This window comes from Lynx rufus, unplaced genomic scaffold (genome assembly GCF_022079265.1).
Source record: "Lynx rufus isolate CCGP_SWC_20201006 ecotype Redwood Valley unplaced genomic scaffold, mLynRuf1.p SCAF_3, whole genome shotgun sequence".
NCBI lineage: Eukaryota > Metazoa > Chordata > Mammalia > Carnivora > Felidae > Lynx > Lynx rufus.
Window position 1 is genome coordinate 115,713,978 of NW_025814845.1, and position 27,948 is coordinate 115,741,925.

Below are 27,948 nucleotides of genomic sequence, written 5' to 3' on the forward strand. Positions count from 1 at the left end.
AAGCGTCCGACTTCGGCTCAGGTCATGATCTCGCAGTCCGTGAGTTCGAGCCCCGCATTGGGCTCTGTGCTGACAGCTCAGAGCCTGGAGCCTGTTTCCGATTCTGTGTCTCCCTCTCTCTCTCTCTCTGACCCTCCCCCGTTCATGCTCTGTCTCTGTCTCAAAAATAAATAAACGTTAAAAAAATTTAAAAAAAGTACCATCAGGTATATTTATGGAAAAGATCAATGCTTAACAAAGGGTTCGGTTATAAAAAATCTTTGTTGACCTAAGTAGTATCTGATCAAAAGCACAATTAAAGGCCACAAAATATTAAGTATCAGTTTATTTAAATTTCTAAAAGATGTAAAAATAGACAACTTTTCTTTGTAGTAGAAAGAACATGAAGATGTGGAGTCCTAGGACCTAGTTTGGTGTGAAATTAGGAAACTCCTGTAATCCCTCTGGTACCTACCTCCATTTCCTAATTTGCAAAAGGGCAAGAGTATTACTTGTTCATCCTAACCCTCAAAAGGTCTGTTTGAGAAATAACTGGTCTGATTTGAAATGGAAATTCTTTACGTGTGGCCAACATTAAAATAATAAACTCATCACGGTAAGTAGAACATTATAGTTCATGACAGTAATTAGAAATTAAGTGGCAACATGCAGATACTTGCGAATATTAATGTAATGAAACAAAACAGAAGGAATATTTCTTCACACGGTAGTTGGGAAGGAGAAATAAGACTTCTACTACTTAACTAAAACAGTGTCTCTATACTAGCTTTTGAATATTATAAATATCACCAGACACCAAACCACAACATAAATTTCATTTCTATATTTCAGAAAACCTACTTGAATACACTTTGAAACAAGAGTACAACAAAATAGAATATACTTCAAATGTTGAATATACAAACTATTATAGTTCAAATCTGAACACTGGTACTTTCCCTCTTAAACTTCAACTAAAAAAAAAGAAAGAAAGAAAGAAAGAAAAGAAAGGAAGGAAAAAAACAAAAACACCAGGTATTAGAGCTACCTGACAAAAATTCATGCTGAGCCTGAACTTCCAAGTGACAGTAGAACTGGAACTGATATGTCTGCACAGATGCCAGGGCTAAGTGAGTGACACAGGCAGGTTACAGCAAAAGGCCAGAGCAACTGTTAATTTGTCCACAATTAGGAAACTGACAGACTTAAACTACCATATAAAATGTTACATGTAAATTCTATAACAATACTGTGCTAGGTACAAGATTTTTAAAATTTTTCTTTTAATAAAAAAGCTTTACACAAACAAGCCATTAGCTTATTTCGATAAAGAAAACTGAAAATTAGTCTAAGGCCTTTGTTTTAAATCAGCTTAAGCTATATGATATAAAAAAAAAAAATCGCACTAGATCTTTTTTGCTATCTTTCTGAAAAGCTTTTGGATCCATTTTCAATTCACATTCTAAAATACCTATATTAGCAGTCTTCACGTAGCACCAGTTAAGTGAGTTCTGTGTGAACACAGTAATAATTGCTGGTATGCATATAAAATGCATCAAAAATTGCTGTATGTAACAATGAGATCACCCATCCCAACCCCTCCCCACTGAAAACTATATAACCTCTTACAGAATGTTAGTGTTCCAAGTCTTAGTGTAACTTGATATTGTAGTGAGTTGCTTGGTCCCTTTTCAATCCTTTTCCTTATTGATGGGTTCAGTTGTTTCCTACTGTAAGAGGCAGTTTTCTGTCAGCATCTCCGTATGTAGTTCATTTCCCACTGAAACATGGGATAGGTAATTTACTTCCAGTAAGTTTGATTGTTTTCTTATATGCATTAAAAATGTTTTAAAGTCTTCTTTTGACTCTTCTTGATGACCTCCCTTGCAAGTATTTATGTTAGTACTATCACTAACAGTCTTAAGTCCGTGGTAGGGCTGCTATTTTATTTCTCACACGTCACTAGTCCTTCCGTTTTCATAGTTACGGGAAGGGCAATAGCTGAAGGTGCACTGACAACCACTACGTGGGTCACTGTCTTATTTCCATCTGCTGGTTTTTCTTCTTGTACCAGCTGCAAAGTTTTCACGTCATGTTCCTGCTTTTTTGCCACTGCTTCTGATTTTACCTCTGGCCCTTTTATGACCGCACTGATAACTCGGGGAGGAGTCTGGCCAGATGCCTGCTGAGTAGGCACCGATAGTCTCATTACAGGTGTACCATGGGCTATGGAAACAGGAGTAAGTGCTCTCACAGCCAGCGGGGTTCCAACAATGTTAATGCTTCCCGATCCAGTCAGATTTGACTTTGTCTGAAGTTGACACTGTGCAAGTTGTGTAGCTGGGATGGTAATAATTTTGGCAGGCTGCATGGTGATTTTGTCTCCATTTTCAGAAGAGGCTGGCATCACAGTAGGGATTGTCTGAATAACTACCTTTGGAGAGGTTGCTGTTGTTGGACTAGTGCTGGTTATTAACGGTGCACCTGCATTAACTGACTGAACTGCCACAGTTGAAATTTTCTGACCCAACGATGTCATTACAACAGGTACTTGCATTGCGACACGAACTGTCCTAGTAAATTAAAAAAATTGATTTAATGTTAGACAATAGGTTTCTTGAGCAAAAAGATGAATGCAAATCTAAAATGTACAAAACTATTGCTCTCAAACTCTACAGGTGTACTGACAATTTACAGTATGAAATAAATACATTTTAAAAACAAAAGCCCACACTAAGTTCCATCTACAAAACCATAAAAACCAAGTCAAGTTAGTTGAGACATCTACTTTAACAACAACAAAATACATTTAAAAAAGATCAGGCAATTTTCCAAGTCTTGATGACAGTGGGTTCTTAGGCTGGTAACATTAAAAAGGGGACATATTTTTGCTAAGGCACTTTCTAAAATAAATACGAGTAATGGTTTCCTTCACTGACCTTGGAGCTGCCGTTGCTGACACAGATGTGGTAGTAGTAGGGGACCTGGATGGAGCATCGTGACCAGGGGAAGTGATATTCACAACTCTAGCTACACCCTTCTCTGCTCTGGAGCAGTTTAGAGAGGAGTTTTTTCCACCACGAACAGAGGTTGCTGCTTTTAGGAGACTTTCTGCAGACAGTGACACTCGTTCTAATGATTTTTCATCAGTAGCTGCTGCTAAGTCTTCATTACAAGTTTCACTTTTGTCGTCATCTATGACCACTATGTTTTTGGGCATATCCTTGAACTGATATACAAGCCTCTGTCCTTCAACCTTTGCAAGAATACCCCTTTGGTAATAATATCTGTAAGGGAAACAGTACTACATGAATCAAGTGCATTACATTTTTTTACCCCCCAAGAAACACCATGTAGAATGAATAGTAACAGAAACATTCACTTGTTCCTGTTAGAGACCAGAAGGAGCTCCTTTAAAAGGCTGAATCTGTGGAGTATGTGAATACTGTCACGTAAACTATATGTCCATTTACAAACACCCCTAATTACAAGAAGGCATGTATACTGAAAAGTTTTATGGGTTTCCCAAATTGACAAAACTTAGGGGAAATTTTCATATTAAGATAAATCCATTGTAACAAATTCACAGGAACTAAAAAGTAAATTAACGATTTGGAAATCATTTTGTTTGCGTTTTCTTAAAGGTCTTCAACTTTTCTATTAAAGAATGGTCCTAAAATTAAGCACATTTTTCTGCAAAGATGGGTTTCCAGTGATGCTGAAATTTTAGACATCTAGACCAAAATCTTTCTCCCTATCTACCTCCAAATCCAAGAAACTGCTCTAGAATATCCCCCAAATTGTTATAATAAGGGGCTTTTAGAGCTCTTTTTAAACCACTAAGACAATGTTCAGAGGTAATACGTTTTGTTTAAAAATTCACTCTTGTGTTCTTACCTCAGAGCTCGTCCCATAGTTTCATAGTTCATATCTGGCTTATTCTTATGCTTCCCCCAAAGCTTAGAGACAGCCTTGGAATCCACAAGCTTGAATATGCCTTTTTCTCTCTGAGTCCACTTAATATACCGAGGACAAGTATTTTTATCTTGAAGTAGATCTAAGAGAAACTCCCACAAATAGGTTGTGTTTCCTTTGAAAAAGTGATAAGACATTGGTGAAAAATTCTTTAATATAATTAAAAGCAAATATTTAATTATGCTGAATAAAAATTCATTTACTACTGGTAAAATAAATGTACTAAGAGTCTCTCAATAAGTACTTGACTATATGAGCAATCACTTATACAGTGTCAAATTGTGTCGCCCAATTACATATAAACTATCTTTCATTATAAAAGTCCTACATATACTTGTTTGCTGGTTTTCAAAAATAATATCCTATTTATAGTTATGATACTCCTATAATAGAGGTCCTGGGTTTTGTACTATTATACATCACCCTATCCTAAATTTTGAGTTCAGTAAAGGCAAATGCATAATGCATAGCACAAAGTGAACCTGAATTAAACATAATCTAATTTAATCTAATTTATTAATTTACAGATTTAAACCACGAATAAATATGCACCAGTATGTTTATCATATAAGCCCAAATTCCGAGATCAAAATTCATCAAAAGGCACTTATTTACTGAAAAGGCAAGTAGTACACAATGAAATATGCAAAACTTTTAGACATTAGTCCAAGGATCTTTTTATAAGATCTATATATATACTTTTATAAGATCTATACTATATACTATATAATGGCACACCCAACATGAGGCTCAAACCTACAACCCCGAGATCAGGAGTCGCACGCTCCACTGCCTAAGCCAGCCAAGCTCCCCGAAACGTATTTTTCTTTGGTTCACCTTTATGCATGAACTCTGAAGTACATGTCTTATAAAGTATAAATTACCCATGACCCTTTAAACATTCTTTTATCACTATCCTCTGGACTACCAATTTGGATTTGATTATCAATGAATGAGAGCTACTGCCTCTAAAAATAGGGTTGTTGTTTTTTTTTTTTCCTTAACTGCTAATCTCTTTCTACTGATGATACCCGATTCAGTGAAGATAAGCAGTATATCAGGATTTCATTATACACGAACAATTCAGTTAGTAAATACATTTGTGCTTCAGTCTTAAAATATGAACTCCTTAAATAGAAATACTAAGTAGTATTTCTAGCATTTCCTTTAACTGTCAAGTATTCATCAAATGTTAACTGTATACAACATTTGATCACATACTAACGAAATTTGAAAATGGGATATTTCTGCAGAGTAAAATACTTATTCATCACACACTACGTAGTAGGACACAAAAGAGCATTTAAAATGTGGTCCTTCAAGGAATTTACAATCTAGTCGGGAAGGGGGAAAAAGTAAATGACAAGTTAACAACAATACAAAAAAGAAGTAATGGTTTGAAATGACCTAAGATCTATCACAAGGCAATGCATAATTATATTCCAAATGATTGGCAAAGTTTCTGGGGTTTCAGGAATGAAAATAAAGTGGATCAGTAAAGCATGAAGACTTGGAAAATGACTAAGATGTGCATAGAGGAAAAGGAGAGAAACTGGGTAGGTAAGGTAAAGAACTTAATCCCCCAAAGAAGAGTCAATTTTTTTTTCCCCTTTGGAGAACTCTTGAGGGCGGACAAGTAGTGGATGGACAGTGTTTATAAGAAGATCAGGCTTTTCAGGCTGCTGACTTTCTTTTATTCCCCTCATAAGCCTCTAGGGCCAGAGGTTCTTAAGTTGATCAAAGAACAGAAAAGAACACTGAGAAGAAGAAAATTACACACACCACCACTGAGTCACTGGGTCATCTCTAGGCTCCTACTCACTATCCCCTTACTCTCATCAAATCTAGATCCAAATTACAGCCTTCATGAGAAGAACCTTTAAGGGTGGGAGGCTTCCAAATTAAGCCACTGCTACTCAATCTAAATGCTGATGCTCTTCCTCAGGCATTTCATTTTCATTCTGGAATTCTCTGAAAATTCAATAAATTTACTAAGCCATAGTTGAGACCAGTGTGCATCTCTTGACTTGAAAAGATTAACCTTCAACTTTAAAAGGTTATATTTATGGCTCTGAAACCCCACTGCACCAGCATCAACATGTATAAACTATAGGTAACCTTCAACCACATCAAGATGAGTACTTGGGACATTTTTATTTTCTTTGTGATCAGGTCCCAGAAGTGGATATAGTAAAAGTGCAGAGAACTTACTCTGTAAAAAAATGTTTGAATAACAGACAATGCCTTTTATATGGTAGGGATTTGAGTGCATCAATGTTTGTTGAACTAGACTCATAAACGTTCCTCAGGTTACCTTTAGGTACCACTCCACCCCAGTTCCCAACCACAAGTTAAAACTTAAAAGTCTTCATCTCATTTTAAGGAAAACAATTTGGAAAGGGAAGCCTTTATCAGACAAGGTAGTTCATTAAGCCTCTGACATACTGTCAGCATTTACAATGACATTTTACAGAGGAAACACTGAACTTCTTAAAATTTTTATTTTTATCTTTTTTTAATGTTTATTTTTGAGAGACAGGAACAGAATCTGAAGCAGGCTCCAGGCTCTGAGCTGTCAGTGCAGAACCTGATGCAGGGCTCAAACCCACAAACCGTGAGATCAAGACCTGAGCTGAAGTTGGACATTTAACCAACAAAGTCACCCAGGCACCCCTTAAGATTTTATTTTTATTTTTAAAAATTTTTTTAATGTTTATTCATTTTTGGAAGACGGAGAGAGAGCACAAGCAGGGGTGGGCGGAGAGAGAGGGAGACACAGAATCCGAAGCAGGCTCCAGGCTCTGAGCGGTCAGCACAGAGACCGACGCGGGGCTCGAACTCACAAACCGCGAGATCATGACCTTAGCCGAAGTCAGACGCTTAACTGACTGAGCCACCCAGGCGCCCCTCAAGATTTTATTTTTAAGTAATCTCTACACCCAGTGTGGGACTCAAACTTACAATCCCATGATCAAGAGTCACATGCTCTACCGACTGAGCCAGCCAGGTGCTCCCGACTGATTTTTAATCTTTAATCTTCACATTTACCATGCTGCCTCAAGTTTAATAATACAATATGGGAATTTTAACAAAAAGTGATTCTGACTGGCAAAAACAGGTCATCACAAAGGTTTTCTCCAGTGTTAAGCATAAGGTCTTTGAGTACAGGAGACTGCTGATGATGGGAATTATTTTAAAAACAGTAATAATTGTACACAATATAAATTAAAAGATAAAACCTAAGATGTTAGAAATGTAAAATGACCAAAGACAGACAAGGAAATAAGTATCCTAAATCCGTCCTAAATTGAATTATTATTGGTTCCTGAATAAATAACATTTCAATGTAACTTGATTTGTAACGGATTTTTTTTTTTGCCTTTATTTCCTGGCAAACTTATTAGAGAACTTTTTTTTTTTACTAGAGACTTAATTTTTGCTTTAATTATTTAAAATTAGATGTAAAACCACCTGTTGAAGATGGAATAAACTTGAATGTATTAAACCAAAATATATCCAGCTATTAAATATAGATCTGAAAACATTCGTGAAAGTGAGAAATTTTGGTTATCGGATAATCAGAACACACCTAAAACCATGATTAAAATTACCTGAAATCAACTTACTTAACATATTAAGACAACAGAATGTAGAAGTCTTGTTAAAGTTTGTTTTTAACGAAAATATGCCAACTCTAAAGCAAAAATATGGTAAGTTTTTGTTCTGACTCCTGACAGGACTGACACTGGTTGAGTAGGAAATTAAATCCAGTTTGCCTTGGGAATTCTTGCATTACCTCTATCAGTTAAAAATGATGTATCCGAAATAAGTCTTCATTATAAACTCTTTCAATTCTGAGTGGCTCTGTGTGAGGATGAGTGCTGTTACACATACCTCCCCATCAAGAACAATGGCCCTTAAGAAGGGTGTGCAGAAGCGCCTGGGTGGCGCAGTCGGTTAAGCGTCCGACTTCAGCCAGGTCACGATCTCGCGGTCCGTGAGTTCGAGCCCCGCGTCAGGCTCTGGGCTGATGGCTCAGAGCCTGGAGCCTGTTTCCGATTCTGTGTCTCCCTCTCTCTCTGCCCCTCCCCTGTTCATGCTCTGTCTCTCTCTGTCCCAAAAATAAATAAACGTTGGAAAAAAAAAAATTAAAAAAAAAAAAAAAAAGGGTGTGCATAAGACTGCACTTAAGGGGCACCTGAGTGGCTCAGTCAGTTAAGCTCCGACTCTTGATTTCGGCTCAGGTCGTGAGCTCACGGTTCGCGAGTTTGAGCCCTGCACTGGGCTCTGTGCTGAGGATGCAGAGTCTGTTTGGGATTCTCTCTCCCTCAAAGACTGCACTTAAGACAACCTTTCCCAAACATAAATTCCTACCTACTGCCTTTTACTCCCCCATAGCCTATCTCAGGCTACAGAATTTCAGTGGGGTAGGGACTGGGTACAAATTAAAAAAGCTCCCCAGGTGATGCTCATACATCCCTGATTAAGAACTACTACCAAAGACTGTACTTCCGCTTGTACTAGAAATAATTTTCTTACAAATGCAGAAATGTCGACTGGAAAAAAAAAAAAAATCATCTCACCTCCAAAACAGCCCTCCCCAAATTACCTTTGCCTTCTCTGGGTTTCTTCTTTATACCTAACTCAGGAGACCCATTGGAAATTGGTGATTGCTGGGTCTTTGGTTTACGGCCAACTGAAAAAATAAGATTGAAACCATACAGTGAAAACAAGAAAAACAGAAGCATGATCAGCAGACTCTGTGAGAACACATTATTCATGAAATTGACACTAATTTGTGTATTAATATAGTGCAGTGTATATAAAAACTGCATTTAAAATGACCATTAAAAGCACTTCTGCAATTTCAGATTACAGCAGTTAGTTGGCAGTAATTTCAGTGTATATGGCAAATCAGGTACTACCAACCTATTATTTATATGGTCAGAGCCTCAATTTGCTAACCTCTTCCAATAATGTAGCAATGGAAACAAATTCTAGTATTAACTTTTTTCTGTTCTACAGGATTGTTAGAAAAAGCTTTACCTACCTATTGCAGAGGATGTGGTAATCTGCGAAGCCCTTTCAGCTCAAATGAGGAAAAGTAAAAAGTGTTATTTTAAACACTCTATTGCTCTGAGCCAATCAATTCACCAGAATTTAAGCATATGTGTCCAGATTTCCCCACCTCAACGTGTAGGTACATTATAAGGATAAAAAAAAACCTTCCAAATAATTATTTAGTGTGTCTAATAAGGGTGCCCTTCCTCTTGCTTCTCACTTCTGCCATAAGGCTCTCTCAGACAGACTAGCATCCACCGTGAACAGAAAGAAAAGCAAGAGCTGCACTTTATACTAAAACGTGTAAGGCTGAAATGCATTGTTTCCAATCCTTAGCACTGACAGAAGAATTCTGGCAAATGAGGGGGAAGCCTCCACAAAGGCTGGGAGTAGCCAAGCATACTATATTTACAGATTATATTACTAATTTGGTGACTGTCATACATCTGGGATTTCTGATGTCACTCTGTTCTTCATTAGCAAGGATTATTTAGAGCTAAATAGAGACCTAAATTAAAGTATTTTATTTCAAACTACATAGCTTTTGTATTCTAGAATTCATCATGGTAAAACTAATAAATAAGAAGTATGCTCTGACAAAAATTAAAATGGAAAGTTCACTGGTCTTATTAGAACAGAGATTAATTTTTCAATTTAAATAATGTTTAGATGTATAAATCAATCAGTAATAAGTCTCAAGCAAAAACAAACAAAACAAAAAAAACAAAACCAACTTCCTTAATCAAAACGTTAGCCCAGGGATGCGGCCTGGGTGCCTTAGTCGGTTAAGCATCCGACTCTTGATCTCAGCCCAGGTCTCAATCTCAGGGTCATGAGTCAAACTCCATGTTGGGCTCCATGCTGGGTGTGGAGTTTACTTAAAAATAAATAATTTAAAAAGCCCAAAAAGGCTTAATTTGTTTTCATATAAAGTAGTATTTGTGAAATCATACTCCTTAAGAAATAGTTTATTCATCAGTAGAAAACAAGGTTCTCCAAATTAATTTTTAGAATTGCATGTAGTCGTCTCTTGGAGATTCATAACACACATTAGTATATCAGAAGGATCTGTTATTAAAAAACAACCTAATTGGGGCATCTGCCTGGCTCACTTGGTTAGGCATCCGACTTGATTTCGGCACAGGTCATGATCTCATGGGTTTGTGAGACTGATCCCCGTGTGTCCAGCTCTGCGCTGACAGAGCACCGCATGCTTGGGATTCTCTCTCTCCCTCTCTCTCTGCCCCTCCCCCCCACTCATGTGCGTGCACGTGCTCTCTCTCTCAAAACAAATAAACTTAAAAAAAAAAAAAAAAACCCTACCTAACTCTGTATGTCCCAAATGAACTTAAGCACAAAATACAAGGTATATATATTTACAAATACATTATTTATCTTTTAAATGGTCATTAAGACCATCTATTTTCAAATATGTAAAATTAGTGTTAAATTGGCAAATTATTTCCTGGTTTATATCATACCACATTTTGGTTCCCTAAATGATCCCATTTTTCATGGTCTTTTCCATCTTCTTTTAAATCCAAAAATTCCTTAAGTATTTTGTAATAATAGCTCCCATGTGAATACAGCCAGCCAAGGTACAATGGGAAGGTAGGTAAACAGGGCTATTTATATGTATGTCTTTTGTTTTTAAACATTTACAGCAGGAAATAATTCTTTCTAAATCCTCTCTCATTCATAGCTCTCGCAAGATACATGTAATCTACATGTAACACAGGACTGAAGGTACTCAAACTTATTCTTCACTGTGTCCCTCACAGTAATGAGCACAGACCTATAAATACCACAGCAATTTGAAATACCTCAAATAGATGAAAAAGCTACCATTATTTCTAACACAAGTTTTTCTTACTTTTGCCTTTGTTTTTTTCTACTCTAAAATGTGAAGAGATGCAGAAGAAAATGGAATTAGATGAGTACCCATTTATACAGATTTTTCATTTTTTTCAAGTTTTACCTTTGGACCGAAGAGGAAAGAAAAGGACCCAGTTGCTGCACATCCCTTAGGGATGCTGGAGGTGTGCTGGGGCTTTGTACCTCACCCACTGAGATCAGGTCAACAGAAGTTTCAGCAGGAGTCAAATAGTAAGTAGAAAGGCTCTTTATCCATTGGTGAGTTTATTCCACTTAAAAGTCCTTACTGGCAATCTTGGTGTTTTAAGACAGAAGGTAAATAGCATTGGGCTTTCTATTTTAATTCCCACAAAAGAGGGGAACATAAGATTATTAAAAATAGAGAAAATAAAAAATGTTTTTTTAAAAACAGAAAGCAAATAGGCAGTGAATCTCTGATCTTCCATTTTCCAACACTTGTTATTTGCAGGCAACTTACTTTACAGCTCAAATACACACTCCTTTTAAACAGTATGAATATGTTAAAACACTACTTTAATCTCAATTTGTTGATTCTTTGAGAATATCTAGTTAAAGATAACTTCAATCTTAAATCTACAGCATATATTTCCTATGTCCCTTGATGTGGGAAAAAAAATACCAGAAAAAATTTCACCCACTTTTCCAGAAATTTATAAATATACTCTACCTTTTTTCTTTTTCATTGGTTCATGGCTGTCTGGTGATGTGGGAATAGGAGAGGTATCCATTGGTTCGGATTCTTCAGTTGACACCTCCACTACAGTTTCTGTAATGACATCTGGCCTCATAGCAGCATGGATAAATTCTGGAGTTGATACACAAGGAGGGACAAACACTTCCACTATAAAGAAAAGTTGAAAAATTAAAATTTCCCACCCCCATTAACACTTTTTAATGCGGACAATTCAATATTTGATAGAGGTGAGACTTATTAACAATTCATCAAAACAGGATAAATGCCTGAAGTTAATTTGCTGAATATGCAATATGATCTCAAGTACGTAAGGAAATAAATGCAAAGAAAATCAGGCTGAAGGTAAGGTGGTAAAAAGGTGGGGATCATACGAGGTCACCCCCCTTCTTCACATTTTTACATGCTTTCAAGCTTACTGTAGAAGACTTTGAATTATTTTGACAATTGGGAAAACATCTGAAAATAAAATAATAGTATAATATAATAGTGAGTTCTTTAATAATTACTTTCCTTCCTGGTACCCATCATTATGCTCTAACTAGGTAATACATGCACATGGTATAAAACTAAAAACATTTAATAAAGGGACGCCTGGGTGGCTCAGTCAGTTAAGCGGTCAACTCTTGATTTTGACTCTGGTCATGATCTCACAGGTCTTGAGATCAAGCCCCACATCGTGCTCTGTGCTTACAGTGCAGAGCCTGCTTCAGGTTGTCTGTCTCCCTCTCTCTGCCCCTCCCCCACTTGTGCTCTCTTCTCTCTCAAAAATAAAATGTTACAAAAATATTTTAAAAACCATTTAATAAATGTGTCTGCAGTGAAAAGAAAGCACTTACAGATCATTTCAAAATATGAAGAAAAGGAAAACCTCATTACAGCCCAATTAATATCATCTTTCAGTATTTAAAATTTTATTTAATGTAACAGTCCTGATGTTTTGAGTCACTAAACCAATACATACAGACTGCCATTCAGTGTTCTATTACAGTAATGTTGCTCTGGTTTCCTTTCCATGTGCATGAATAATCAGAATAGGACATTTCTATTTCAATTAGGAGACAGTTAATACATACTATTGTGGATCAATACATTGACCAGCATGCCCTTTTTTCTCACATCTCTAAATAATACATGGGATTCCAATTATGAAAAAGGACATTTGCTCTTAGGATTTATTATAAATCCCTATAATAAGAAAGGCCAATATCATTGTATTAAGTCAAATTAACACTTGGACATTAAAACTGGAAGACAAAACGACTCTCAAAGGCAGTCTTAAAGAAAAAACGGGACCAAAAGAAAAAAAACTTGTAGCCTGAGGGAGTATAGGGAAATGGTGGAAGCTCTATCTCCTCTTTCCACCTCTGATGGTTCCCTGGAGCTACTGCCTATTTATCACTGAAGAAAGGATAGAAAGCAGTCTTGGGAGGCAACTCCACCACCCCATGTGCCATTCCCTTAAGGACTACAAAGGTTTCTAATTTACCCAGAACTAGGAAAATAAGACATGACAGGAGAGGTAAAAACTTAACGAACATTTATCTGTCTATAGTGGGCATTTTCTGTATCATTTATTATAAAAATCAAGTATTTCAAGTATTTAAGTCTTGGGAACTTTGACAAAGATCAATTATTGCTGTCACAGGTATTCGTGCATAATAAACCTTGAGAACAACAACAACCCCCATGTATTTAAGAAGAAACTTTCAGGGCACCTGGGTGTCCTAGTCAGTTAAGCCACCGACTCTTGGTTTTGGCTCAGATCACGATCTCGCAGTTCGTGGGTTCAAGCCCTGCGTCAGGCTCCACACTGACAGCACGGAGCACTCTTGGGATTCTCTCCCTCCCTCTCTGCCCCTCTCCAGCTCCCTGCTTGCTCACTCACTCTCTCAAAATAAAAACACATTTTTTTAAATTAAAGACAAAAACAGAAGAAACTTTTATTTTAGATACGTGGAGTGATGTGACATGTTTTATATAAAACAGAACAATTCACATACCAGGACTTCTTGAATCCCTTAAGCAGGTAGGAGATTCCATATGAAGCAGGGCTTCAGCAGCTTCAATGGTCTTATCTGTACAGTGTGCATTACTGCTATGAACTGATGCTTCCACTGGGGGGAAAATAAGTTCTACTCAATTAAAAATATACTGAATACATTACTAAATTAAAACATATTAGTCTATGAGAAACAAATTCACTCTCATATGAATAAATAAGTCATTGATACATATTAGTCCATATAAATTATTTACACAAATAATTTAAAAAAACAATCTGGTATCTATACTTTACAAAATAAGTGTTGAATTATAAAGCAACTATTGAGAATGATTAGAAATTACCAAGAAGTTTCTGAACCTTATCGAAAGGAAAACAAGGACAGACCCTTGAAATCTGAATCTTATATCAACTTTAGAACAAAACTAACTTGGGGGTAGGGGGGTGGATAGTTGTAGTTTAACAATTGGGGAAGTCAATTCTGTATCTTGACATACTGCTACTGAAATCAGGCGAGATACCTTGCAGAATCAGTGGGAAACACACATTTCTACATTAGTTTAATGAATTGGTTTCTTACAGACCCTCCTAGGTGAGTACTCTAACATAGCACCAGAACACTAGGAACTTTCTTCCCAATAACCTTGTCTCTTCTTCAGGACTTCACTGAGCTTTTCTGGGTTTTACCCAATAAATTTGTCTTTAACGTTTCTGTGTTTGTGGGGCGCCTGGGTGGCTCAGTTGGCTGAGCGTCTGACTTTGGCTCAGGTCACGATCTCACAGCTTGTGAGTTCGAGCCCCATGTTGGGCTCTGTGCTGACGGCTCAGAGACTGGAGCCTGCTTCGGATTCTGTGTCTCCCTCACTCTCTCACCCTAACCCACTCGCATTCTGTCTCTGTCTCTCTCAAAAATAAACAAACATTAAAAAAAATAATAAAGTTTCTGCGTTTGTTTTCCCATGAAGCCTTTTCTAATTCTGCCACCTTCTGTAACTCTTTTTTAGCACTGTCTGCTTTGCTGACTGAAATACCTGTGAAACAGTAAAACATAATACAGCAATCATTTGGGCTTTCAAGTCCAACAGCTTGGGTTCTGCCACTTATATGTTACCCTAGACTAGCTCAGTTTCCTCTTTCACAAAACAGGTGTATTACTTACCTCATATAGGTGTGAGAATTAAGTGACGTGCAATACCCATAAAAAACATGTACAGTGCCTGGCATATAGATAAGTATTTAATAAATGATAATTTCTTACCACTCCTATAAGATTATATGTTCCCTGAGGTCAGGAGGGCTATCTTAATTCATCTTTATATCTGCTATAATTTCCAATATAGACTTTAAATACAACAGACATGCAAGTATTTCTTTTATATATTAAAGTTAAAAACAACCCACAGACCTCACAGGGAAATTGGCCATTCAAAGCACAAACTTGCATTAATGACATATTAATTGAACACCCTGACTTAAAATGTTGAATATTCTACTTGGTAAGAGCTTCTGAAACATGAATATGCAACAGTTTCTAATTTGATAGATTTTTCTCAGTATGTCCTATAGAAAAACTGAAACGAAATATTTGTATAAACTGCATAAACCATATGACAGAGCCATACATTCTACACACTAAAGATATGAATCTTTTAAAACTGTTTTCAGGAAACTCTGAATTGAAAAAAAAAAATTCACTTAATCTCAAAATTCACCAAATGCTAAAGCTTTAGCCTTAAACAGTAGTCATTTGGAGAGCATTTATTTAAAGGAAAAAAAAAAAAAATCCAGCGACTATTTTACCACCTGTTGCACATCATCCACACTCTCAAGCAAGGTACTGAGTCTCTCCAGTTGCTCTTTCCATTTATGGAAATCTGCTCAAAGCTAAACAGTTCCAGAGAGGCAGCCAAACCTCTAAGTAAATCTATCTTTAGGTGACCCTGCTTACTCTTTATCTGCAGCTTCACTGAAGCAAAGGATTCAATCAGTCCCAGCTCAACTTTAAGAAACTTAGTAAGTATAAAATATATTACCATTCTCAAGTAGTTTTTTCAAAGTGCCTCCCCCAACACTCACATGTATTAAAGAACCTTGGAAAGCAATTTCTCAGGCTTTTAAAATTTATTCTAGGAACTACATTCTCTTTAGAGTCTGCTTGTGTTGCAATTTAGGTGTTGTCTTATGTGCTATTAATAAACTATCCTGGGTAAACTAATTCCTTATGTAATTGTATTAAGACACACCCTAAAAACCTTACCATATTAAAATGACAGCTTCGAAGCACTTGACAATAAACAGAATTTTACCCAATGTTTAATGTTTTCAGTTATAAACAATGAAATGTGCCTAATGGTTACATATAGTGCTGCTCTGAGTTTTAATGCAGTTTGAGGCACATTTCATGTTAGTCATGTTGCTATTTCTGACCTCAAACTCCCGTCTCCCCCAAATTCAACATATTATTTCCCAGAAATATTTTACATTTACAGAGTAAAACATTACATAACAAACTTTAAGAATTAAATTTACCAATTCATATTTTAAATTTAGGATAAGAATATAAAAAATGCAGATGTTCTTTATGAATTATCAAAGAGAAGATCTAATACTCTGTGTTCTGTCAACAAATGGTTCTTGAGCACTTATCATAGCCAGATCCTGTGCCACAAATCTGAAATACAAGTGTGAATAGATCTCTGGCCTCATGAAGCTTATACTAAGAGTTTAGAAACATAAATGGTAGTATCAAAAACATAAATGAAAATATTTCAAAACTAAAGAAAAGTACAAAATAAAGTTACTCTGTAAACTAACAGTTTATTAAGTAGAACACTGATTTCTTTTTTTTTTTTTGATGCTTACTAATTTTACCTTTTGTCATTTTTATTAACTGAAATAACCCTAAGCACTAGGAGCTCATGCTTAGATCAATTTGCAATATTGTACCCATCAGTATCCAAGAATACTTAACCATTTTGTAAAAGAAAGCACTATCTCCTTTTAATTTAATTTTCTTTTGTTGATACAAGTCTGTAAGTAGTTTCTGATAAAAGAAATTTAAGAAATATTTCTCAGGGTGCCTGGGTGGCTCAGTCGGTTAAGCTCAGGTCATGAGCTCCCAGTTCATGGGCTTGAGCCCTGTGTAGGGCTCTGTACTGATAGCAGCCTGCTTGGGATTCTTTCTTTCTCTCTCTGTCTCTGTCTCTGTCTCTGTCTCTCTCTCTCTCTCTCTCTCTCTCCCTCCCTCCCTCCCTTCCCTGTTTTCTCTCTCAAAATAAATAAAATAAACTTAAAAAAATAAATATTTCTCTTATTCAAGTTTCTGTAATTTTTAAAACCTTTCAATTCCTTTGGTTCAGCTCAGTAATTCAAATACAATTTAAACTAGAATTATGCACAATTCTTAAGGATAAACATGAATTTAACAGTGTTGTACAATCAAAGTAAGCAAATAACCAAACTACATGCAAGGGCTGAAAACTCCTTATCTCTTACTTAAAACTTGATTTACTGGCATCTTTCTAGACCTGTGTATGAAATTAATGGGAGGAAAAAATAAGCAACACATTTTAAAAATTGAAACAATGAAGACAAAAGTAATCTGAAAGGTATCATTTTCTACTTAAGACTAGTAGGTGGTGTTGCTGGTTAATCCCTCTTGAAGAAATAAATGTATCAAATAAACTTCAAAACAATTTCAACTTTAATCATTGTGCCAAAATCAAATTTGCTTTTTTATGCCCTCCTTTAGTATTGGTAAGAGTCTTGTTTCATTTCCAGCTTTCTAATCAACTGGTGTTTGTATGGCAGAGTACTCCAGACTCACTCAACAGCTGTTACAAAATACCAAACTTGGTAATTAAGTCTGACAAGAGACATACCTCTCAGCTTTGCAGAAGAGAATGCTGGCAATGGATCTAGTTCATAAGAAAGTTCTTAAGGTCAAAAATAAAAATTAACAGCAACTTAATTTGAGAGCAATGGGAAAAAACAACAACAACATTTCCTTAAATGATAGTAGTATGCCCCTACAAGCAAGACCATAAACTAGTATTCCAAGGTCATCACTCAAGTGTGCACCTGACTTACTACAGCTTATCTCCTAATGCCCCAAGGTGTCAACAGGTGAGTGAAGAATAAAAAGGAATGCAATAAAAAGGGGGGGAAAGGTAAAAATTTTGGGACACTCCATCTTTTCTTGTTCCTCTTTGACTTTCTAATTACTATAGTTACAATTTAAAAGTTTAAAAGGGAAAAAGAACTAAAATTATTTTTGTAAAATAGAGCTACTTGATGAAAACTTAACATGAGGCACGTTTAGTTTTTAAATTCCTGCAGCCAGCTTTTAAAAAGTAAAACTGAAATTAATGCCTTTCATTTAACCCAGTATATTCAATATATTGTCATTTCAACACGAAATCAATATAAAAGTTTTCCACAGTTTGTTTAAATTAGTTAAAATTTAAAAAAATTAAAAATTCAGTTTCTCAGTCACATTTCAAGTACTCAATGGCCGTATATGGCTAGTGGCTATGGTACTGAAAAGTGCGGACTAAATAAAACTGTAACACAGCTATTCTCAAACTTTTTGGTCAGGGAAACTTTTATACTCGAACTACTGAAGACCACAAAGAGATTTTGTTTATATAAGTCCTCTATTTTTATGAATTTTTTTATTTTATAAAAAAATTTTTTTTTTACTATTTATGGGGGAGGGGGGCAGAGCGATAGGAATACACAGACTCCAAAACAGGCTCTAGGCTCTGAGCTGTCAGCACAGAGCCGGATGCGGGGCTCGAACTCAGACCATCAGATCGTGACCTGAACCCAAGTCAATTGCTTAATTCACTGAGCCACCCAGGTGCCCCTATACAAGTCCTATTTTTAGATATTATTCTATTTGAAATTGAAATTAAGAAGACATTACAATATTTATAAGTTCATTGAAAATAATAAACCCAATACTTATAATATTTTTATGAAAACAGATTTTCTATCACAAACAAAAATCAGTAAGTAGCTTTGTTTTACATTGTAGCAACTTTTTGTTAATACATGATAGAAACACAGTTGAATTCATATTTGCTTCTTCATTCAATTTGTTGTGATATCAAGTCACATAGCCTCTAGAAAACTCTGAACACTTGTGAAAGTGAAAAGGCAAATGTCTTAGCATTATTATGAAAACAATTTTGACCTCACAGACTCCCTGAGCCTAGTTACTCCCCAGATCCTCAGATAAGAGATTTCAGTTTTTAAGAACTGCAACTGTAATTTGTTGCCAAACATAATATCCAAATTCTATCTTAGTGTTTCTGTAACTTTTAGCTTCTAGTGTGTATAGATGAAAAATTATATTCTATTTTCCGTAAGTGCAACAGCATTTTGTCCACTTACACATAAAGGACTTAGCAAGTTTTTCACAAATACTTCTTTGCATCCCTATGAACATTTAAGCTATAGATTAACACAGGGAGTTTAAATAATTATCAAGAACATTCTCCTGCCTGCCCTTTTCAACCAACCACATGTTTCTAAAGATTTTATGTTAAATTATCCTGGTTGAGTACTTAAACATTGATGTTACTCTTCAACTCAGTTTTTATATGAATTTTAGTACTTATGCTGCAATGAATTCTGAAGAGTAATTTCTTAAACACATTTCCAAATAAAAATTTTTTAATGAATGCCATTTTTCCAGGTTTATTTTAACACATGCTTCAGTTTTTCACATCCTAAATTGTTTCCAAATTGATCTTTTCAAGATTGATACCAGATATTTCAATTTACAGTAAACTGGAAATGATTTTCAAGTTCAAATTTCACAATGACCTTTGACAAACTAGACAGATTTGTTTTGTCAGTGAAAATACTTAAGCTAAATTTCAAGAACCCCCCCCTTCCTGCCCCCCCCCCATTTATTAACAGCATTAAAGTAGAGCAAAAGTTCTGGTGACCTTATCTCTCAATTCCAATTTCTTAATTCTCAATTTCTTAAAACAAGTAGAAACAAGTCAAGGGAAGTATAGAAGGTAGAATATTTTAAATTGAAAATCTTCCAGAAAGTCTATAGACCATACACACCCAGTGCTTTCACATAAATGTTAAGAAAGTAACATTCATTTTTCCTATAGACATTTATTTTTCCTATAATTAGCTATATACGTTTATGTGTGTGTATATATACATACTATGTATGTATGTATATATGTATACATAAAAATAAGCCTAAACTATATTATAGTCTCATTCAACATAAAGACCTGGCCTCAAGTTCCAATGTGGCACAAAGACTGGCTAGCAGAAATTAACCCAGTTATGTAATGACCTTACAGACATACTCATTCACATGGTGTAATGTAAAAAAAATCCCAAAAAAATCCTTCACTGTCCATTAAATATTTGAACCACTTATAATTTTAGAGCTTTAAAAATTATTAAAGATCCCCTAGTCAGTCTTGTTCTCTTACAGAAAGTGAAGCCTTAGAGAAGTCAAGTCACTAGCACACAATTAGGTTAGTGACAGTGAGATGCAGATCTTCATCTCCTGACTTCAGGGTCAAGGCTCTTTCTCATACATCACACTGTAAATGAAAGTTTTATAAAGTGTGTCAAGTCTTTACCACAAAAATATTTTCTATGTTAAAATAAAAGTGATTTTTAATAAGTAAGCTTATTTATTTCATTCTTAACTCAAACTCCTCTGACAGCATAAATGGTAATAACTAAAGCTGAAGTTGATAGCTAAAGTTGATAACTTCAAAAGGAGGAAAAGCAAAAGTGTATCCTCAGTACCTTAACATATAACAATATAGTAGTGGTAATATTAAGTGCTTTATAAACTTAGAAACAACAGTTTTGCTAACAATATTCAACTTAAAGCTTACCTCCTTCTACAAGTTTTCATTAGTATCAGTTATTATACACTAATCATCAACCTATTATAGCATTAACATTTATGTATTGCATAGATTTACATCTGTCTCCCCAATTAGACTGTAAAATCTTTATGAGGAAGAATTATGTCGAACACCCGATGACTTCCCCCAAGGGAATAAAAAAGTATCATTCTGTTTTACAAATACAAACTTCACAAACATTACTCCGCCAACATCACTGGAAATTGGCAGCAATCTAAATTTTTATTAATTTAGATCCATGATTCTTCATTTTATGGGTCACGTTTCCTCCCCAACTTTTAACTCACTGAATAATCCTTGGGTAAATCAGCAAACCTATCTCAAGTTTCCTTCTAAAACAGAGCTTGTAAAAGAGCTTCAGATTACGTGAAAATTATTGAGGAAATAATCTGAAAACAATTATATGTAAAACATATTCTTTACAGAATATTATACTCACAAGGAAACTTCAATTGTAAGATTCATAAATACTAAAGAAATGCAGTAAGACTAGAAAACAACATATAACTTAAAAACCTCTTATCAAAGGAGATAAAACTTGTGTTTTCAAATTGCAGACTGCCTATATGTTTCCACTCCAAACAAAATATCTACAGGTCTCGTTCAGCTTCGCTAATTCCAAAAGCTTATGAAAGAAATACCTTCCACTGGGAAAATTAAGCCCTCTAACATTAACAATGTTTTTCCAAATTCTGTGGGGGCTATGCTACCGTTCTCCTGGTATGTTCACAATCACTGAAAACATTTCTCGAAATGTTTCTCACAGAAATATCACTGACCCCCACAATTACAGGTATTGTTAGTACCAGTAACATGAGGCCTAAAATTCCATTCCTTCATATTATTAATGGACTGAACATACAGAAAAGGAACCAAGTTCTCGCTGTACTCTGCCTCTTATTTACTGATACTTAGGTTCTTGCTCTTACAAGAAAATAACTGTCAAATATGTTTTAATCATCACGCAGTAAACTGTGATTTTTCTTTGGGACTTTTGATATGTGTATTACATCTTACAGGATAAAAGGCTAGTCACTTATGTGTTATACAATACAGTTATATTATTCAAGACTTTATTTCAACTTAAAGCCCTTCCGTTAAATTTAGAGATACGCATTTATGTTCATGATTCTCCCCATCCGAACTACTAATTTCACACTCTCAAAGGGTAACATCTTTTTGCAACATTAGTCTTTGGTATTTCCCATCTTCCAACTCCCATAGCTGGCGATATGAAACAGAACCCGGGGAAAAGAAACATGTATGCTTTGTTGTTAGCATAAGTAAATAATATTCAAGCACTGCTACATCGATTCAGGGCCCTCACTGCGCTGTCTGCTATTAAGTAAAGCTGCTTTTTCTATGTAACTTAAGTCCGTGCCCTTCCGCTGCAGCAGTGGCGCTGCACATCCCCCACCCCCGCGGCCACTTCCGTGTTTACACTCCTCTTCCCTCCAATTCCATGCGTACATTGTCAGCTTCACTCCCGCCCAATCTTCATTGGCCCAGCGCGGGCCCAGAGTCCCGCCCCCAGAAATCAACGTTCTTATTTGGAACATCTTAGAGAGCAGATTGGAACCAAAGGCCTGTCAATCCCGCCCGTTCTGTCCTCTCCGAGGCGCTTCCGCTATGGTGGGAGGTTTGGGGGGGAGGGGAAAAGGGGGCAATTCCGTGCTGAGACTTCCCTAGGGCCAAGACTCCCTCTCGCCCGCCCCACTCCTTCACATTCACCCACTGTTTACAAAAATAACCGTTCTTCTCTGATGCCTCAACCGTCCAGGTCAGGGGTACAAAATATATTCCGTGCCCTTCCCATTCTTACCCCTAAAAAAACAACCCACGAGGGAAGGGGCATAAGCCTACTTCTTCACAGCCACCCATTAAATGAGGAAAGGGAGGCGGGCCCCTGAGAGCAACATCAACCCGGGCTATTCCACATTATTCAGTGACCCTTTCCAGAACCGTTACTCCTGAGACTGCACAAGGTGGGGACGTGAAGAGGAGGGGCAGAGCATTTTTTTGGCGGGTATCGGTCTACCGGACGTGGCCCGGGGCTGCATCGTCCACGCGGAAGTCACGGATTTGTGGACCAAGTCTCAAAGGAGAACGGAGCGGGGGTGGCGAGCGTTCACCGGAGAAGCCCGCCGCCCCCGACCGCGGGCAGTAGCGGCCTCTCCGGCCAGACAGCGTGGCAGGCGCAGCCGAGAGACAACAGCCTCACTCACTTCCTGGTTCCTCAGCAACTGGGGTGAAGCGCACAACTCGTCCGCCCCCGAGTCCCCAACTTAACTGCGGCTCGGTTCTCCGGCACCCGCTGCCTGCGCTCCGCCCGGCAGCTGCCGCCGCTGCTCGCCGAACACACCCTGAAGCGACAGCGCCAGATTCGAGGCAGGTTACTCTCCAAGGTGATCACTTCCTGATTCGTCGCCTCCATTACTTCATTCACTACCCCCCTTTCCCCCGGCCGCCCCGGTGACTGAGGTGGACACTGAACCCCCTGCACTGACCGCCACAGGGGAGTCACCCCGCCTTCTGTGCACCCCCTCTCCTGCTGCACCGATGCACAGGAGAAAAGTTCCCTGTCCTTACCAGCCCGGATGAGCAGATCCAGCTGGTTCGTGGGTCCCTCATGCAGAGACGTCGCCATGTTTATCCCGGGGCTGGAGCTGCTGCTTCACATTGACTTACACCGTGAGCAGCGGCAGCAGGGGAGGAGGCGGAACCCACGGCCGGAGATACACGCCGTGCGACCGACACACACTCACGCACTCGCACACACTCAGACGCCCGGATCCTTGCGCGTCCTCCGACAGGAAGCCGAGGCCGGCCCGCCTCCCGCCGCGGGGCTGAGAAACCCCACCACCTAACGGCAGGGGCGGCGGCGGCGGCGGCGGCGGCCGCCTCGGCTGGCAACGCGATCCTTCCGCCCCGCGTTCAGACAGGAAGTCCCGGACGCCCGCCCCGGAGAGCGGCCGCGGCCCACGGCGAGAGACACCTGAGGCTGGAAACCGCCCCGGTAGCCGCGGCTAGGACAAGGCCCCTCGGCAGGAAGAGGCACATTTCACGCTCTGCGGAAGAAAAGTCTGCAATTGTCCCCACTTTGGAAAAAAGCCATTAATCAAATTTTCTTCCTGGAAGAGATCTAATACCTAGTCCAACAGCTGTAAATAAAGGTGGCTATTTAACTTGTTTTGGCCGTTTCAAAGCTTATGCAACATGTAACCCGTCCACTTCAAAAAGCTACACTTTAAAACAGGAATACCAACAACAAAAAAGGCATACCTACAAAATATTCTAAAAGCTTTACTTGGAAAGTTAAGTAGTTTACAACTACTTTAAGAGGCTGGCTTCGTCTTTTTTCCTCTACAGCAGTGTTAAAGAGCACACTAAACAGGTATTTATTAGTAAACAACAGAATTTGCCAACCTCTGGGAGATTAGATTATCCTTCCCCAATTTGCTAGTCATGAAATTCTCTTCTTACCCTTTCATTTCTGTTTGGTTCATTTGGAAACAAACGTATTCATTTGTATCATCTCCTTTTAAAAATCTTTTTCATAGAAACAAATAAGTACATGCTAAAATACAATAGAAGAGCGAGATAAATTGCCATTTAGTGATTTTAAATTTATTGGCAACACAAAATCAAACCAATAAAATGACTCAGATGAATCTTCATTAAAACAACAAAAAATGCTTCCCTGGTTTCAAAATTTCAGAACCTAAGTTTGAAACAAAATGTTGCCCTGAAGTTGTTTCTACATAAAATTTACATAAAACAGTGCCTCCTACAGAGTAAGTGCTCAATAAGTATTGGCTAAATACACACCAAAAAAAAATTTGGCAGTTACAAATTTAAGGTACAATTTTTATGATCTGAATTGAATGAACTGTGCTGATAATCCAAGGGGAAAAAAAGTTTTCCAGTGGTAATATTAATGCAATATTTGGCAAAAGTTTGCCCAACATGTCAGTGCAATTTTAGAATAGACTTGCATAGCCCATGACTTTTTTTTTTTTTTTCATTTATATACTCATTTATTCTCTTGGAGCTTTGTCCTAGCCCTTCCACCATGATACCCACCCTCCCATAAAAGAACTTATATGCCATTTCCAGAGTACAACTCCCCTTAAACTCAATAAGGATCTTTCTTGCATTACGTAAACTTTCACCTGTTGGACAAAAGGGACTATATGAGTGGTAGCTTTTTAAATCTCTAGTCAATTTAAAACAAGGATCATCTACTGATAAGCAGCATCTTAAACTGAGACAGTTTCCAGGTGGGGGATGATAAGGAAAACCAAGAAGCAATTCCTGGCTTTAGGCAAATCACTGAAATTGATAATAAATTTGAATGTCTACTCCTATCAATCAGTAGTTTTTCATGTATTTAAAAAGAAAGAGAAGCTTATTTTTTCTGGAGGCAACAGGTTAACTTGGGCTCAAAGAGGAATACACAACAGAAGAGTCAGTTTGAAGTATGATATATAACTTTTACCTCACGATTTGCATCCTGAGATATATCTTAAGAAGTCAATAGCGTGTATTTTACTCTTTGTACATCTTAATTATATGTATTTACCTCGCCTTATATTTTAAGTTCCAAGAGAAGAGAAGCTGTATCTATTCCTACCTAATACTTCACAGTATTCCTGTGTGTGTGTGTGTGTGTGTGTGTGTGTGTGTGTGTGTGTGTGTGTAATAACAGAAATCAATTCAGAAAGACTGGAAAGTATTACTACATATTTAAAGTTCTTGTAAAAACACAATTCCTTGGGCTTTAATGCAATTCTGCCTTGCTACTGAAACCAGACTTTCAAGAGCCACCAATATTTTTTGCAAACTAAAAATACTATATTGGAAATAGCAAGTAAGGAAAAGCTGCTGCTGGAAATATAAATTGGTACAAACTTTCAGGAAAGCAGTGTGGCATTATATATCAAGAATCTAAAAGAGGTTCATGTATTCTGACCCAGGAGTTTCATTTCCAGGGCCTAGCCTGAAGAAATGGAAGACACTCAATGGATTGATTGCTCCATTAAAAATGATTTGAAGAATTTTTTTTTTTTTTTAAGGAATTGTCAAGCTGTTTTTCCTGGTGACTGTACCATTTTACATTTCCAAACCAGCACTGTATGAAGGTTCTAGTTTCTCCACATCTTGGCCAACACTTAACTATTTTTGGTCCATTTGTTTTTTCTTTTTTCTTTTTTTATTATTTTCTTTTTAAAATTTAGTACTTTTTTTTTTAAGTTTACTTATTTTGAGAGAGAGACAGAGAGAGACAGAGAACGTGCACAGGAGGGGCAGAGAGAGGGAAAGAGACAGAATCCCAAGCAGGCTCTCCACACTGTCAGCTCGGAGCCTGTTGCAGGGCTTGGACTCATAAACCATGAGATCATAACCTGAGCCGAAATCAAGAGCCAGATACCTAACCAACTGAGTCACGTTTGAAGAATTTTTAACAACACAGTAAAATAGTAAAAATATAAATGTGCCAAGATTTAATTACATATGTATTTGTTCCACACAATATGACCCAAACCATGTAGTACATGTGAATGTATGTATATATAATATGTATACGTATATAGTATACACACACATTCACACACATTCATCTGCATTTCTCAAGTCTTCAAGATTAAGCAGGTATTAATAAGCAGAATAAAAAACTGAGTAAGAATAGATAGGTTAGCATGGTAGACACTTTAGAGCAAATTCACATTCTGCTAATAACATTACAGAAAGGTATCTCCTACACTAAAGTTACTGCTCTATATTAGCAAGGGAAAAAAGATAAATAGCTAACTTTTTGGAAAAATTTTTTAATGTTTATTTTTTATATTGGGGGGGGGGGAGGGGACAGAATCTAAAGCAGGCTCCAGGCTCCAAGCTGTAAGTTGTCAGCACAGAGCCTGACAGCCTGCTGCAGGGCTTGAACTCACAACCAAGGACATCATGACCTGAGCTGAAGTTGGATGCTTAACCAACTGAGCCACCCAGGCCCCTGATAAATAGCTAACTCTTATTGAAATAAAAGCTAGTGGTTCCATGGTGTAATGGTTAGCACTCCGGACTCTGAAATAAAAGCTACTATGCTAAATGCTTTACCTTCGCTTTTTTCACATATTCCTCTCTACATTTCTGTGAAATGTATATTACCATTGTGCTCATTTTATAGATGTGGAATCTAAGGTTCCGTGAGCAAGGTCATCGAGTTAATGGGAGGCAGGGCCAGGATTTGAACCCAAACACTGACTCTAAGAGCCCTTACTCTCAAACGCTACCCAAGCACCAAAGTAACAAGGCCTTCTTATCTGTTACAATGCATTTAGTACCTGTCCATTTTCTTTCTTGTCTGAAAATTAGTTTATATTCCTCCCTTCAAAAGGTGGAACCTAATTCCCCTCTCCCTTTGTGTGTGGGCTGGACTTAATGACTCACTTATAACAAATAGCATAAAACTCAAGTGATGATGCAGAACTTCAGAAACTGTCTGCTTGATCTCTTCCTCTTGGGTCACTCTCTCCAAGGAAGCCAACCACCATGTTATAAGTACACTCAAGTAACTATGCAGAGAGGCCTTTCAGGCAAGAAAACAGGGCATCTTGCCAACAGTCTTGTGTCTGAGCTATCTAGAAGACAGACCCCTCCCCCCTACCCCCCAGCCCTAATCAAGCCTTCAGGGGACTGCAGCCTCACGAAAATCCCTGAGCTAGAACCATGCAAATAAGCCACTCCCCAATCCTTAACCTTAAAAACTACCCAGGCCCTTGGGCAGCTCAGTCGGTTAAACATCTGACTTCAGCTAAGGTCGTGATCTCACAGTTTGGCTGGAGAATTTGAGTCCCGCATCAGGCTCTATGCTGTCAGCACAGAGTCCACTTCAGATCCTCTGTCTCCCTCTCTCTCTGCCCCTCCCCTGCTCACGCTCTGTCTCTCTCTCAAAATAAATAAATAAACATCCATAAAGTATTATTAAAATGAAGGCGTTTGAACTCAAAGTCACATATTCATTTATTCAACAAAGAATTATCTAGCACTTACTTTGAGCAAGTTTCTATCATAAGTACCTATTATCACACCTGGTAACACTGCGTTATATTAACAAAAGAAAAGAATTAAGCCTTCCTAATTCACATAGAACTCCCACTAATGGTGAAGTCCTTAGAGACAGTATGATGTACAAAATTGCTTATACATGAAATTAGGGAAGAGTGAGTATATACTACATTTTTAACTACCACCCAGGAAAGTTAAATTATTTATATGTATAAAAGCCTTCATAAAGCATACATTTTTAATGAGGGGTTCACAAAGGCAAAATTTTGTTAGGACAATGTGCATTTTTCTAAGGAGAAGAGTCATGGCTATTTTTAGACTCTCAAAGAAATCTATGACTCCTAACAGTTATTTCA

At 37.4% G+C, this 27,948-nt stretch overlaps 1 protein-coding gene across 14 annotated transcripts in view; it reads right to left on the reverse strand.

Annotated features, from left to right (window-relative positions):
• Positions 1 to 312: 312 nt before the first annotated feature.
• ELF2 (E74 like ETS transcription factor 2) overlaps positions 313 to 27,948 on the reverse strand; it is a 94,579-nt gene continuing 66,943 nt past the window's right edge. For 4 of the 14 annotated variants that reach the window (XM_047091179.1, XM_047091180.1, XM_047091181.1 and 1 more), the window contains 7 exons: positions 13,606 to 13,719; positions 11,579 to 11,752; positions 9,005 to 9,043; positions 8,564 to 8,650; positions 3,877 to 4,069; positions 2,919 to 3,266; positions 313 to 2,552 (listed from right to left, as the gene is read on the reverse strand). In XM_047091179.1, the coding sequence (XP_046947135.1) occupies positions 1,925 to 2,552; positions 2,919 to 3,266; positions 3,877 to 4,069; positions 8,564 to 8,650; positions 9,005 to 9,043; positions 11,579 to 11,752; positions 13,606 to 13,719 (1,583 nt within the window). In that variant the 3' untranslated portion in view covers positions 313 to 1,924. Of the gene's footprint in view, positions 2,553 to 2,918; positions 3,267 to 3,876; positions 4,070 to 8,563; positions 8,651 to 9,004; positions 9,044 to 11,578; positions 11,753 to 13,605; positions 13,720 to 23,116; positions 25,728 to 27,948 lie in introns of those variants that run through there. The other 10 variants (XM_047091187.1, XM_047091182.1, XM_047091190.1 and 7 more) reach the window with 10 other exon arrangements.